At 37.0% G+C, this 13,093-nt stretch overlaps 1 protein-coding gene across 2 annotated transcripts in view; it reads right to left on the bottom strand.

The window, feature by feature from the left end:
- Positions 1 to 8,240: 8,240 nt before the first annotated feature.
- The window catches only part of sec24a (SEC24 homolog A, COPII coat complex component), an 87,100-nt gene continuing 82,247 nt past the window's right edge, over positions 8,241 to 13,093 (bottom strand). For both annotated transcript variants that reach the window (XM_036589096.1, XM_036589095.1), the window contains 3 exons: positions 10,306 to 10,398; positions 10,110 to 10,213; positions 8,241 to 10,034 (listed from right to left, as the gene is read on the bottom strand). In XM_036589096.1, the coding sequence (XP_036444989.1) occupies positions 9,920 to 10,034; positions 10,110 to 10,213; positions 10,306 to 10,398 (312 nt within the window). In that variant the 3' untranslated portion in view covers positions 8,241 to 9,919. The remainder of the gene's footprint in view (positions 10,035 to 10,109; positions 10,214 to 10,305; positions 10,399 to 13,093) is intronic.

Here is a 13,093-nt window from a genome sequence, read left to right as displayed (position 1 = left end):
TATTATATTAGGCCTAAACAGGCCTCAAGCCTTAGTATAACAAGTCTTTGTATAGTGAAATCTTTGAATGAATAAGCCAAAATAAAAGACAAGCAGTGCAATTTTTGACATAACATGTAATTAGAAAGTTGTTCAGGTTAGTGAACTGAGTTATATGGCACCATGTGTTTATATGTCGACCTTGTAATAACATTGTAATAGCATTTTAATTGATTTTTTCAGTGTTTTTGAGTGCTGAAGCGCGTCCAAAGGCCAATCTGGACCAAACTTAGCATTAAAATCTCAATGTGTATAAATCCTCAAAGTTTGAACATGATCTGATCAATGATTGATGAGTTATAGCTAATCAAGCTAACAATGCCATGTATGCAGGAATTTAGTGATTTATCCACATGACCCTGAGTAGAAAAGTCAAAATGTTTTTGATAATTATTTACCTAGAGATGCCAAAGAATTGTTCTAGACCAATTTTGACAAGATTGGATCAAAATTCAGAGACTAGTTCGAAAAGTAGGGTTTTCAAACATTTATCGATTACAAAAAAACTATACAGATTTGTAATAAACATGTATTGGCAAAATTGTTTGTGCCATTATACTACAAGAGGCTCTAGGTGAAAATTGTAATAATATTGTAATAACATGTAATAATATGTAAATTTCTGAAATAGCGCCCCCCAGTGGTCAAATCTTTTGAAACTCGACTGGTTGTTAGGAAGTGGCTATATATAGACACCAGTCAAGTTTTGTCATGATTGGTCAATGTTAAGCCTGTCAAAAGGCCTGCTGAATGCTTATTGGCCGATGGCGACCACAAATTTCGATGTATCCAAATGTCCTTAAATAGACACGTGCAGAATGGCCCAATGATGCTCCATGCCAAGTTTCAGCTTGATCGGATGTACAGCTGCAGAGAAAATGCCATGTTTCTGTTGCTCCGCCCCCTAATTACTTATGCACACAAAAATCGAATGGCTACCTCAGAATAGGCTACTGACATGGCCTGTGAAGTTTGAAATTTTTTGGCTGAAGGATTCTTGAGTTAAAGATTTTTCAATTAATTCTGAATTATTTTGAATTTATCCAGAAGGGTTCATTTGCATATGGCAGCCATGTTGTATGGAAAACTTAAAATATTTTTGATAATAATTCACCTCCAGGCTCTTCTGAATTTTTTGACAACAAATAGATGAGGATTGGGGAAAAATTGTAGAAGTAGTTCGCAAAAGTAGGTTTCGCATATTTTGCAATATTGCAAAAAATTTTCTGGGCGGAGATTGACAAACCAAATGACAAAGTTGTTTGTTCGGACCCAAGGAACCAGGAAAAAAATATGACTTAGCTGGCAAAAATCTGGTTTAGGAGTTATAGGCCAAAACGCGTTGACCTTCGCTATAGCGCCCCCTTGTGGCCGATTGGGCTGATTCCTTGCGCCTGAGTAGCGGGAGGGACTACTACCTATTGACCAAGTTTCAAGTCTCTAGGACTTACGGTTTGGGCTGTGCGTTCCATTTCAGGGAAGAATATGAAGAAAAATCTTGACAATTACAATAGGGTTCAATGCATTGCATGCTTGAACCCTAATAATAATAATAAGAAAAACTTGCGTGCTTGGACCCTAAAAATCTTGAAAATTCCAATAGGGTTCAATGCACTGCATGCTTGAACCCTAATAAGAAAAATCTTGACAATTTCAATAGTGTTCAATGCATTGCATGCTTGAACCCTAATAAGAAAAATCTGCACAATTCCAATAGGGTTCAGTGCATTGCATGCTTGAACCCTAATAAGAAAAATCTGCACAATTCCAATAGGGTTCAATGCATTGCATGCTTGAACCCTAATAAGAAAAATCTGCACAATTCCAATAGGGTTCAATGCATTGCATGCTTGAACCCTAATAATAATAATAATAAGAAAAATCTTGACAATTCCAATAGGGTTCTACGCACTTCGTGCTTGAACCCTAATAAGAAAAATCTTGACAATTTCAATAGGGTTCAATGCATTGCATGCTTGAACCCTAATAAGAAGAAGAAGAAAAATCCTAGCAAAAGCAATAGGGTCCTACGCACTGCGTGCTTGGACCCTAATAAGAAGAAGAAGAAGTAGAAGAAGAAGAAGAAGAAAAAATCCGAGCAAAAGCAATAGGGTTCCATGCACTTAAAGGTGCTTGGACCCCTAAAAGTCTAGGAAGTACATTCATTTTAATGGTATTAACTCTGCCCCCTAAAGATAAAGGAAGTAATTTCCAACACTCAAGATCTTTCCTGAGACATGCTATAAGTGGGGGAAAATTAGCTTCATAAAGGTTTTCAAACTTGTGTAATCCCCTAGGTATTTAAATTTTTCTGTGTTTATCTTAAATGATAAACACTTAAAGAAGATGCATTTATGGGTACGGTAGAGGCCTACATTAACAGGGGCGGTAGTTATCACATTAAATTGGTAAAGATAGGGTCATCGGTAATGGGGCATGATCAGAAATTACTACTGATAGTGATATTCACAGTCACTCACTAAAGGAAGAAGTTTCCTGTCTAAAAAAAAAGATCTATACGTGAGTATGTTTTGTGAACCTAAGAGTAGCTCCTAGATGAAGGTTTCCGAAATCGCCAAAAATCAGATATTCCATATGTATCAGGAAATAATTGAATTGTATGAGCTGATTTAATTTGAGTCATGGTGATAGATGAACTACGATCTAAGGATGGTGATAGTACACAGTTTATATCTCCTCCCCAGATAAGATGATATGAGTATGATGTTTGGTAGATGGGAAAGGAAGCTAGTAAAAAACGTGCAGTCGTTCCAATTTGCTGCATACACATTGGCTAAAATGATTGGTATATTGTATAATCTACTTGTAACTATGACATACCGACTTGCAGAATCTGCATCAGCCTGTAATACAATGAATGGAATATTCGTGTTAATAAGAATTGCAGTTCCTCTAGATTTAGAGTGAAAGTGAGAGGGAAATGATTGGCCTTCCAGTCTTCCTCAATCTAAAATGATCAAATGTATGCAAGTGAGTTTCCTGAAGGAAGGCGATTCCCACCTTAAGTTGCTTCAAATGTGAAAACACTTTGCTATGTTTAACTGGATGATTTAGAGACTTAACATTCCAACTTGCAACGTTACTTGACAACCTGCAGATAGATTAAGCGGTTGTGCTCTTGACATTTAAAGCAGTAAAAAATATTAGAATACAGTTGAGTATCACAGTTTTGTATCTGTGATACTTTGTTAGTTCGACATAGGACATAGACATAAACACCATTAACTTCTGGTGCAACAAAAACCCAACCCTTGTCACCTATGAGAACAGGGTGACCCAACGACCCCATGAGAAAATATCCACACATTAAGTGCTAGTCCTGGCTAGGCCTAGATTAACAGGCCGCTCTGCTGTACATATTAAGTTGAGGGGCACCTTCAGCAAAACTTAATTGTCCAATGTAGACACCAGGGCAGAGTACATACAATAAAGTAAGCAATCTAAATTATAAACATTCGTTCTTTCTTGATAACACAGCTGAAGGCTATTAGAAAATAGATCGGCTTTAGCTGCGCTTGCTTTACATCATGACTATTCTAAGAAATATTTTCTCTCTAGTGAAGAAACCTTACACCAAACCTGTTGTGTTCATTCACCTTACAGAACATTCGCCTTCACATAAGCCATTGCCTCCGCTGGATCCTGAAAGTCCTTTTCTATACTGTTGTGCATGATGCGGATGCCTGGCTGGATGGAGAATGCCATCTCGTCCCCAGAGTAGTTTCTTGATGTCGTTGAAAGCAGCTCTGGCGCGCACCACACTGGGGGGATAGTCCGGGAAAATGAGAATTGTAGCTCCTCTGAATTGCAAGGGTTCTGCTTCTCTGGCACGGCGAAGAATCTCAATGTAATCTTGATAGTAGTGCAGTTTAGCCACGATAGCCTGCGGTTTCCTGCCACGCTGCCGTGGCTAAAAAGACCTCGGTGTGACCTAGCAAGCAAGCAAGCAAAGTTTATTTATTTAGCGCTTTTTACAACAGGTGTTGTCACAAAGCAGCTTTACAGAAAAATCAGCATTACAGAAAATAAATCCGGGTCCAAGCCCCCATGAGCAAGCCGGTGGCGACAGTGGCAAGGAAAAACTCCCTAAGAGCAAGGACGAGGACGACCAGCAAAGACACATTTCCTTGGTCAGAGAATAATAAAAGATCGTTTACAATTTTTACTAATGCTGTCTCCGTACTATGATGTGGCCTAAAACCAGACTGACATTTTTCATGTATATGATTTCTATACAAATAGGAACTTAATTGTTTTGCTACAACTTTTTCCAAGATCTTAGATATAAAGGGGAGATTCGAGATAGATCTATAATTTGATAGTTCGCAGGGATCAAGTTTAGCTTTCTTAATCAGCTGTCTAATTACTGCTAGTTTAAGAGTTTTGGGGATGTATCCAAGGCTAAGAGAGGAGTTTATTGTTGACAGAATAGGCCTGGTTATTTCTGGCAAAATTTCTTTGAGTAAACTTGTAGGAATCGGATCTAGCGTATAAATAGAAGATTTTGCGGAAGAAACAATTTTAACTAGTTCATTTTCTTGAAGTAAGGTAAATGATTCCAGCCTCTGTGCAGCAATTATAGTATTCTCAAGATTTAGACTAGCATTATAAGGCAGCAGGTTTGTAGAGTTTAATTGTGTATTCTGAATTTTCTGTCTAATTTTTTTCAATTTTATCACTAAGGAAATTCATAAAATCATTGCTGCTATAGGCTAATGGCATCTGGGGTTCAGTAACTGTTTTGTTCTTCATTATTTTAGAAATTATGCTAAATAGTAATCTAGGATTATTCTTATTGTTTTCTATGAGAGAGAAGAGATAGGTTGAGTGTGCTGTAGCAAGTGCTCTTCTATAGTCTATAAGGCTCTCCTTCCAGGCGGACTGGAACACTTCTTGTTTAGTCAGGCACCACTTTCGCTCTAGTTGTCTGACAAAAAGCTTGGGTATGATCATTATACCACGGGGCCACACTATCTAGATCATTTTTAATGGAGAACCACTATCTAGAATAGATCAAAAAGTATCCTCCAAGAACTTGGTCATAATATCTAACTCGGTAGGATTAGATGGACAGCTGGCAGAAGCTGATAATTGAGGAAGGTTTCTGATAAAGCTAACAGCTGTGGAGGAAGTTATAGTCCGCTTAATACGATAAGACCTATTGACCAACACCTCTTTATCCATGTGCAGAGCCTCTTTTAGCAGCTTTGAGACAGCGGCCAGAGAACTTGAGCCCTGTCCCTCCGCCACATTCAGTATACGAATGTTTGATCTCCTCATTCTCCCCTCCATGTCGACAAATTTCTCCTGCAGATTAGCCACCTCTGCTTCAAGCTTGCGTATAGAGGCTTGAAGAGATGTCACCTCATCTGAGCATGCAGAAAGGGAGGTTAGGGAACCGGCCCTGTAACCACAAGGTCAGAGGCACCTAAGAGCAAGGCACCTAACCCCCCAACTGCTCCCCGGGCGCTGCGGATAGGGCTGCCCACCGCTCCGGGCAAGTGTGCTCACTGCCCCCTAGTGTGTGTGCTCACTAGTGTGTATGTGGTGTTTCACTTCACGGATGGGTTAAATGCGGAGGTGAAATTACCCCATTGTGGGACTAATAAGGGTCACTCAACATTTCTGTTACAGTCCCTTTCATCACATCCAAATCTGAGCAAAGTAATGCAATGTTGTTAACAACTTCTGCCTTCATTGCCTGCAGTTTGGCCTTCACACCATAGAATTCGGCGGCCAGAGAAGATTGTAGCTCTGACTCGAGAAGTGTGGAGCTGTCCGCTTTCAGAGAGGAAAGAATCTCTGCTTTCGTGTCCGCCATATCGGATTGCTCAGTTGACGGTGTTGAGTCGCTTGAGGCCTGTTAGCGATGCTCCTCGCCATGTATGTGTATTGACGAAAATTCTTGGCCATGTACGCGTCAATATCAAAAGAGACGAATGAAAAATGAAAGATAATAAACTTAGGAACATATTTTGTACGTTTTGCTGAGCCAAAGGCGCCGAATATATAATTTTATGTCAAATTTTAGCAGAGCACACCAAACACACAGCCTACTCCATTACCAGCTCACTAGCTCCCCGCAATTCATTTTTATGTGACCCATAAATATGAAAATTTAACTTGTTTTCTTTTTTCAAGACTAATTCAAGCAATGCTTTCATTAGATTCATTGTACTTTTTTCTGTCTTGCTCCTTCAGTATTTCATCTTTAAAAAAGACCTCAGAACTCCCATCCCAAATTTTGTTCTGCCAAGGCTAAAAAGCTAAGTTCAAGAAAACTAAACAAGAGTGCTGCTGGTAGGGAAATAAACATTTAGTACTGATAGTGCTCTAGGCACAAGGGTTCAAAATCTAAAGAAAAAAGTGTAAAACCAAGCACTCTATAATTAAATAAAAGCCTTGATTATTTTTGATGACTGCCATGTTTTTATAGTTTTTCTCTTAAAAAGTCTTGGGTACTGGACCCTGGGTTTGGGCCTCAAAGCTCCAATGCCAATTATTTTTCTACCTTACTTCAGTAGTGGATTCATCCATCCCATATTCTTTTGTACCAAGTCTAAAATGCTGGGTTTTGGATACTAGACCATGGGTGTGGATGTCAGAGCACCTGTATCAAATTTACTGTATGTATCCTAAGGCATTGGGAATTGGCCAGAGATCTCCCAACTCAGTTTTTTTGTACAGTGAGTGCAGAAGAGCTGGCTGGACCCTTGGCCTGGACCTCAGAGCCCCCATCCCATCGTGGATACTGGACACTTTTAACACTTTCATTTTAACAAATAAAAAGCCAGGTGTAAACCACCCTAAGACACATTGTAAATGAATTATGACTGGTCACTCAAACCAATTTCTGAGGTGGTCAGAAGCAGATTTTGACCACATTTAACACAAGATCAAACATAATGTGTTTTTATTATCTGTATATAATTATGTTAACAGAATACTGAGTAATAGATGACAGCAAAAAAGAAACATGGGAAATGCACAAGGTTGGAGTCTGAGAAAATTCATCCTGCTGGTTTTGTTAGAAGTCACATCAGTAAATACAAGGGAACAAATTACATTGAAAGCTATACATACCCACACTTAACAGGATAGGTCATGTGCTTTGGACAATGAGATCTTTCTTCGTTTCTCCATACTCTTCACTTACTATATTTCTGGTACAAGTTGATCTTTGTCTCATCTGTTCATGTACTGTACAGGCTTTTTATTTTTTTTGGCAAATTTTAATCTAGTCTTCCTGTTTTTAAGGCTTATCAATGGTTTACACCTTGTAGAAAACCCTCTGATTTATAGTCTAGTGAAGTCTTCTCTTGATTGTGGACTATGGCACAGATAAGCTTACCTCCTAGATGGTGTTCTTCATTCAGCCAGCTGTTTTGAAGTGTTTTATTTCTTCACCAGGAAAAGAATCCACCACAGATGTTTTCCATGGTCTTTCAGGTCTTTTTGTGTTTGTGAGCTCACTGGTGTGTTCCTTCTTTTTAATAATGTAACAAATTGTTGATTTGGCCACACCTAATGTTTTTGCTGTTTGTGATAGCTTTCATTTGATTTCTTTAGTCTAATTGTTGCTTGCTTCACTGGAACAATTTAGACTGCTATTTAGACTTCATATAGCGAGTTAACAGAGGTATATTCCAAATTCAAATGTTAAATTTGAAAAATCAACTCCATAATTTTTTAACAATGTCCCAACACTGAATTCAAAGGTTGTCCCAACATTTGTTTTCAAGTTAAATAGTACCGTGGCAAACTGTGATAATGCTGGGTTTTGAGGCACTATTTTGAGAATGAGGTGAGAGTTCTGGAAAGTGCATTTAAGAGTAGATTGATTCATTCATTCATAATGGTCATAACTTTTCTTAATTTTGATTTCAACCAGAGGAAGATTCCTATTTTTCAATCTTGGTTGCTTTGAATGTTTCTTCCTTATGCATTTATAGAGTTTTCCTTGCCAATTGTCACTCTCTGCTTGCTCATTAGAGTTTTCGATATCTTTAAAGCAATTTTGTGACAATGTCTGTTGTAAAAAGGCGCCATGCAAATGGTATCAAATTGAATACTAAACCGAATAAATATTAATATACATTTTATAAATTGAAACTGATTTCACAGACTACTGGTGTGGAAGTATTTCCAATGGCAAACCACCCATAAAAACAAACTCAAACTTTTCATACAGAACTCTTTAATTCTTTAAGAAATGTTTACACATTTACAAAACCGTAGACAATGTACAAATCATCCTATCTCAGATGTTCATTTTGACAGTATAGAAGGTTGGTTTGACAATACCAAAAAAATGAAAAAACTTCAAGTGGCATGGTTGTAAAAAAATAATTAAAAGAGTTGTGATATGCTTTGTGATATGTATTACTTTTTTTTTTCAATCATTTCTTTTATTCATAAAAGGGTAAATAGTTAAAACAAAGTTTATTTAAACATTCAGAACTATATAATTGTTCCTTCATAACAGTAGGTTAAGAGTAATTATGGATGGACTGATTCAGCTGAAAATATTTTTTTAATATGCCAGCTTTTTCCACATCACACTGCAGGTTTTATGAAAAATAAAAGAGAACGTGAGAAGAATTTTGTTATCAGCATAGTACTGAACAGTATTCCTTATTCATACACATAATAAGCCAGTGACCAGATTTTACAAAAGACTCAACCACTTAATTTATCATAATCTGAATATGGTCATACTATTACCAACAGTTCTTTGCATTCACTTGTGTGTATATAATCAATCAATATATAGGTTAGAGAATAATTAAAACATCACACTGGCTTTGTTATAAATTATGTTAAAGAATTTCACCATATTCTATTAAAATTTTATTCACTTATAGCATCTGTATTGTAATGAAAGTTTAACAATAGAAGTTCCCAAACAAGGCAAATACAGACCTTAACTGAACTGATAGACACTAAATAAAACCAACAATGAAAAAACAAATGAGTAAAAAAACAAAAACAAAAACAAAACAAACAACACAGAAGATGGGAAACTTTTGCAAAAAAAATTATTAGATCAAGGAATACTTTTTCACTTGGTCAATACAGGGAAAAGTAATAAATTAGAAACAATCGCATCACATACTGATCTAAAAAGAGAACACATGGCTCCAGCATTTGTTCGAAAACTGACTTCAAGAGATATAACTGTATTTAGCCCAACTGATTTTAAAAAGTTGTGATATATTAGTATATGTGCTGGCATCTAACTCTAACCCTCAAAAATAACAAATATTTTTGCACAAAGCTTAAAATTCACACATACGACTTCATTATTTAATTAAGAGTGTGCTTCGTCAACAGAGCCATTTCTGAACATTTAGGGGGTCCTAAGCGACATCCTGCTTGAGGGAGGCCCCCACCCCAACCACTCAATAATATTCTTTTATATGCGAGAACAAGCATAAACACTAAATTAACTGTTTATAAAGAAACTGTTTATAAAAGTGTTAACAATCTCTAGATTCACTGTGCTTTATTACAAATAATATTGAACAATTAAAAAACAATGCATACTCCACTCCCCTTAGTAACTCAGAGAGAGTTCTTATATCACTTATAGTTTGAAACAGCCCTGTTCACCAGTAACGCTACTTAATATTAATGAAAATACTGTCATTTCACTTTTTCCTCGTTGTGGATGACAAATACAGAATTTAGGAGTTTGTATTTAGGTTGGTTTCTAGGATGAGAAAGTTCACTGCTGAATGTGAAAAACATAGTAGGTAGGTAGCAGACAGAGAACTGTGTTCTCCATGTTACATATGGAGGAGGCTCTGGGGATGCTGCAGTTGTTTAGTGTATTTGGCTGATCCATCAGCCGACTGGCTTATTTGGAGACTTGCTGTTGTACATGAAGCAGGAACTCATAATAAGACAGGGCAGACTCAGTCCGGTCCTCAATCATATTCTGCATAAAATTGGCCTTGAGCGGGCTTTCATCTCTGTAATATAAAATGGAAATTGCTGTATTGTCTTGATTTCATATTTATGTCCCACTTTGATGTAAGCAGGCCAACCTTATAATATGCAATACTGGATAGAAAGATCGTTGCTCTCTCAGCCAGCCAATGAAAGCTCTTGTTCTGGTAGACTCTGCTGTATCCAACTCTGGTAGCTGATTCTGTGAACCACAATGAAGTGTAATGTTGAGTTTTAACAGATCCACTGACAAAATCTATGAATTAAACCTAAAATGCATTATTAAAGGCCAACCATGTTCAGAGGCACAGTCACATAGTTCTGGACTCCCAGCACTTGTTTCAGGAAAGTAGGGTTGCAATTTCTTCCCACCCAGAGATACATCTCCTGAAAGACAAAGGGTAAACATCTTTGTCAAAAACCTTCCATTGTTCATTTCAAGTGAACGTTGATATTTTGTGGGTGGTTTAATTTATTTTGTGCCAACTGTTTATTTAAAATACTACAATGAAACCGTTGCACCCACAACACAACAGTCAATGGGTGTTTCTTCATATTAAAAGAATGCATTATAAGTAATATTCATAACGTTACATTGCCAGTACCAAAGAAATTTTGTCCCAGCTTGCATTGGGCATAATGGCCAAGTCAAAAACACACAATGAGCCATGCTAGGATTTTTTTCTCTTATGAATTATACCTATCTTGATAGACACATATAATAACACAATACAAGGAATTTTAAAGTTGCATTAATGAGCTTCAGGTAAGGCATTTTTACACAAAACATCTATTAAAGCTACAGCATTTCTAATGTCCCAAAGCAAAACAGTAGTTTTACATTAGAAACCCAATTTTCCAAAACATCAGTACAGTATGTGAAATGCAAATGAAAACAGAAAGCAGTAATGTGTAAATCCACTCTGACCTGTATTTAGTATAAAGCAGTACAAAGACAAAATATTTAATGTTTAGTCAATTAACGTCATTGTTTTTTGTAAGTATAGGCTCATTTTGAAATTGGAACAGGAACAAATTGGGACTAGGAATGTTGTTAAATGCATTTAGGAAAGGCTGAGTCCTTTATGAACAAGGATGAGTCGAGGCTCACCATTTTGCCAACATGCATCAGTGAATAACCTAATGTTGATGTGTTCTCTAGGCCAAAGTAGTAAAGGGCCATCCTGGTTGTTACCAGTGTAAAGTGACAAAGCCTGTATGATGTGGTTAATGGGTAACCTGCACATCTGTGACGGCACCATTAACGCTGAAAAATACATACAAATTTTGGAGCAACATATCCTGCTTTTTACCTTGTCTTTTTCAGGGATGTCCACGCATATTTCAACATGACAAAAAAAAAAATTCACGTGTTACAACAGCATGGCTGCATAATCAGAGAGTGCAGGTGCTAGTCTAGGCAGCATGTCTCCTTTTAAAAACATGTGATGCATTATGAAATGCAAAACAATTTATAAGTGCTTTTAAGCCAACAACTATTAAGCACATTAATAAAATGTAATTTAACACAGTGGTAATCCTGCTCCCGTCCCAGCTATTTTAAAATGTGCTGCAGGCATCATATTTGGAATGAACATTTATTTACACAAAAAAAACATTATAAAGAAAAACATCAAACAAACATCAACTGCTTTCTGTTTTAATGGCAATTTACATACTGTCCCAAGCAATCTAAGTACCAGCCAAGCCCCTCCTCCTGTTAAACGAAGGCAGTGGAAAGTCATTACCAGCGATACAATAATGCAAATTTCCGATGCGTAATTTCTGTAGGAATTGCTACTAAACCTTTCTGTCCATACTAAACACTCCCTATACAAGAATGGGACTTTGTTTAACATCCGGCTTGGCAGACAAATAATAGGCTAACAGGCTCCTCCAACAATATTCAGTTAGGCTTTAAACTATTTACTGAAAGATTCACTGGAAAACTGTGACATATAAGCTTCAAATGTCTTTAAACTATTAAACTTTAGTAGTATTAAACCTAACATGGGAAAGTTAGTGTACACCACAGATAACTTGGTACTAGTATTACTATAGTGGTGATAATCAGATAAACAAGGTGTACTTACGAAAGCGAAGATTTCTAGTGGTTAATCTTAAAACCATTTTAGCCGTCTCCCATGCCCATTGCGAAAAAAATATTGGAAATGCCATCTCTTAAATCATCCTTATTTTAGTTTAAAATATGTCTCACTTTACCTAAAGCTATATGCAAAACTTTAGGCATTGCTGGCAAAATTACATATTTAGATATTTGAAAAGAAGTAAACACAACCTCTGCAGCAAACTATTAAAAAACATTTGGACTTATGCTAATGTATTCAATTGACTTAAGAAAACAGAAAAAAAAAATAGTAAATGTGGCAAGGGCAGACGTTTGGACACCCAGTTGTATGTGTCTCAGTAAAATCATTTGTAAAACTTAATTAACATGTTAGGCCCTGACTCGTTAAGACTGTATGGGCAGGTTAACAAATGTCATGAAGAATTGTCAGCTGATGACAGTTGCAGGGTGTAATAAATTCTCCAACTCTTCAAACCTCAACAACCGTGGGCTCTTCTAAGCAGCCGGCTGAGGATCTGAAAACATAGCTAATGGATGCTTACAAAGCAGGAGAAGGCTATAAAAAAAAAAAAATCAAAATGCTACCAGCATGTTATTTTGACTTTCCGAAATGAGATTAAGAAATCCCAGTTTAGGGGAACTGTGGAGGACAAGGCAAGATCTGGAAGGCCAAGAAAACTCTCCGATATGACAGCAAAGGACCTGCAGGAAGGTTTAGCTGACACGCGTAGTGGTGCACTGTTCCACTGTGCAATGTTGCTTGCACAAACATTACCTGCTTAAAAGAGTCATCAGAAGAAAAAAATACCTGCATTACACTGAATATCCCCAGCAAATCTGGGAGCAAATGTGACACAGTCTGTCCAGAAAATGAAAATAGGATGGCTTCCACAACGGGTCATTGATCCAAAACATACCTCAGGATCTACTACTAAATCCAGTGATGAACTACTTCAAGAAACGTAAACAGAAACTTTTGGAACTGACCTCACA

The sequence above is a fragment of the Colossoma macropomum genome, unplaced genomic scaffold (assembly GCF_904425465.1).
Source record: "Colossoma macropomum unplaced genomic scaffold, Colossoma_macropomum, whole genome shotgun sequence".
In the NCBI taxonomy this organism is placed as follows: Eukaryota; Metazoa; Chordata; class Actinopteri; order Characiformes; family Serrasalmidae; genus Colossoma; species Colossoma macropomum.
This window is presented reverse-complemented; position numbering and strand designations above follow the sequence as displayed.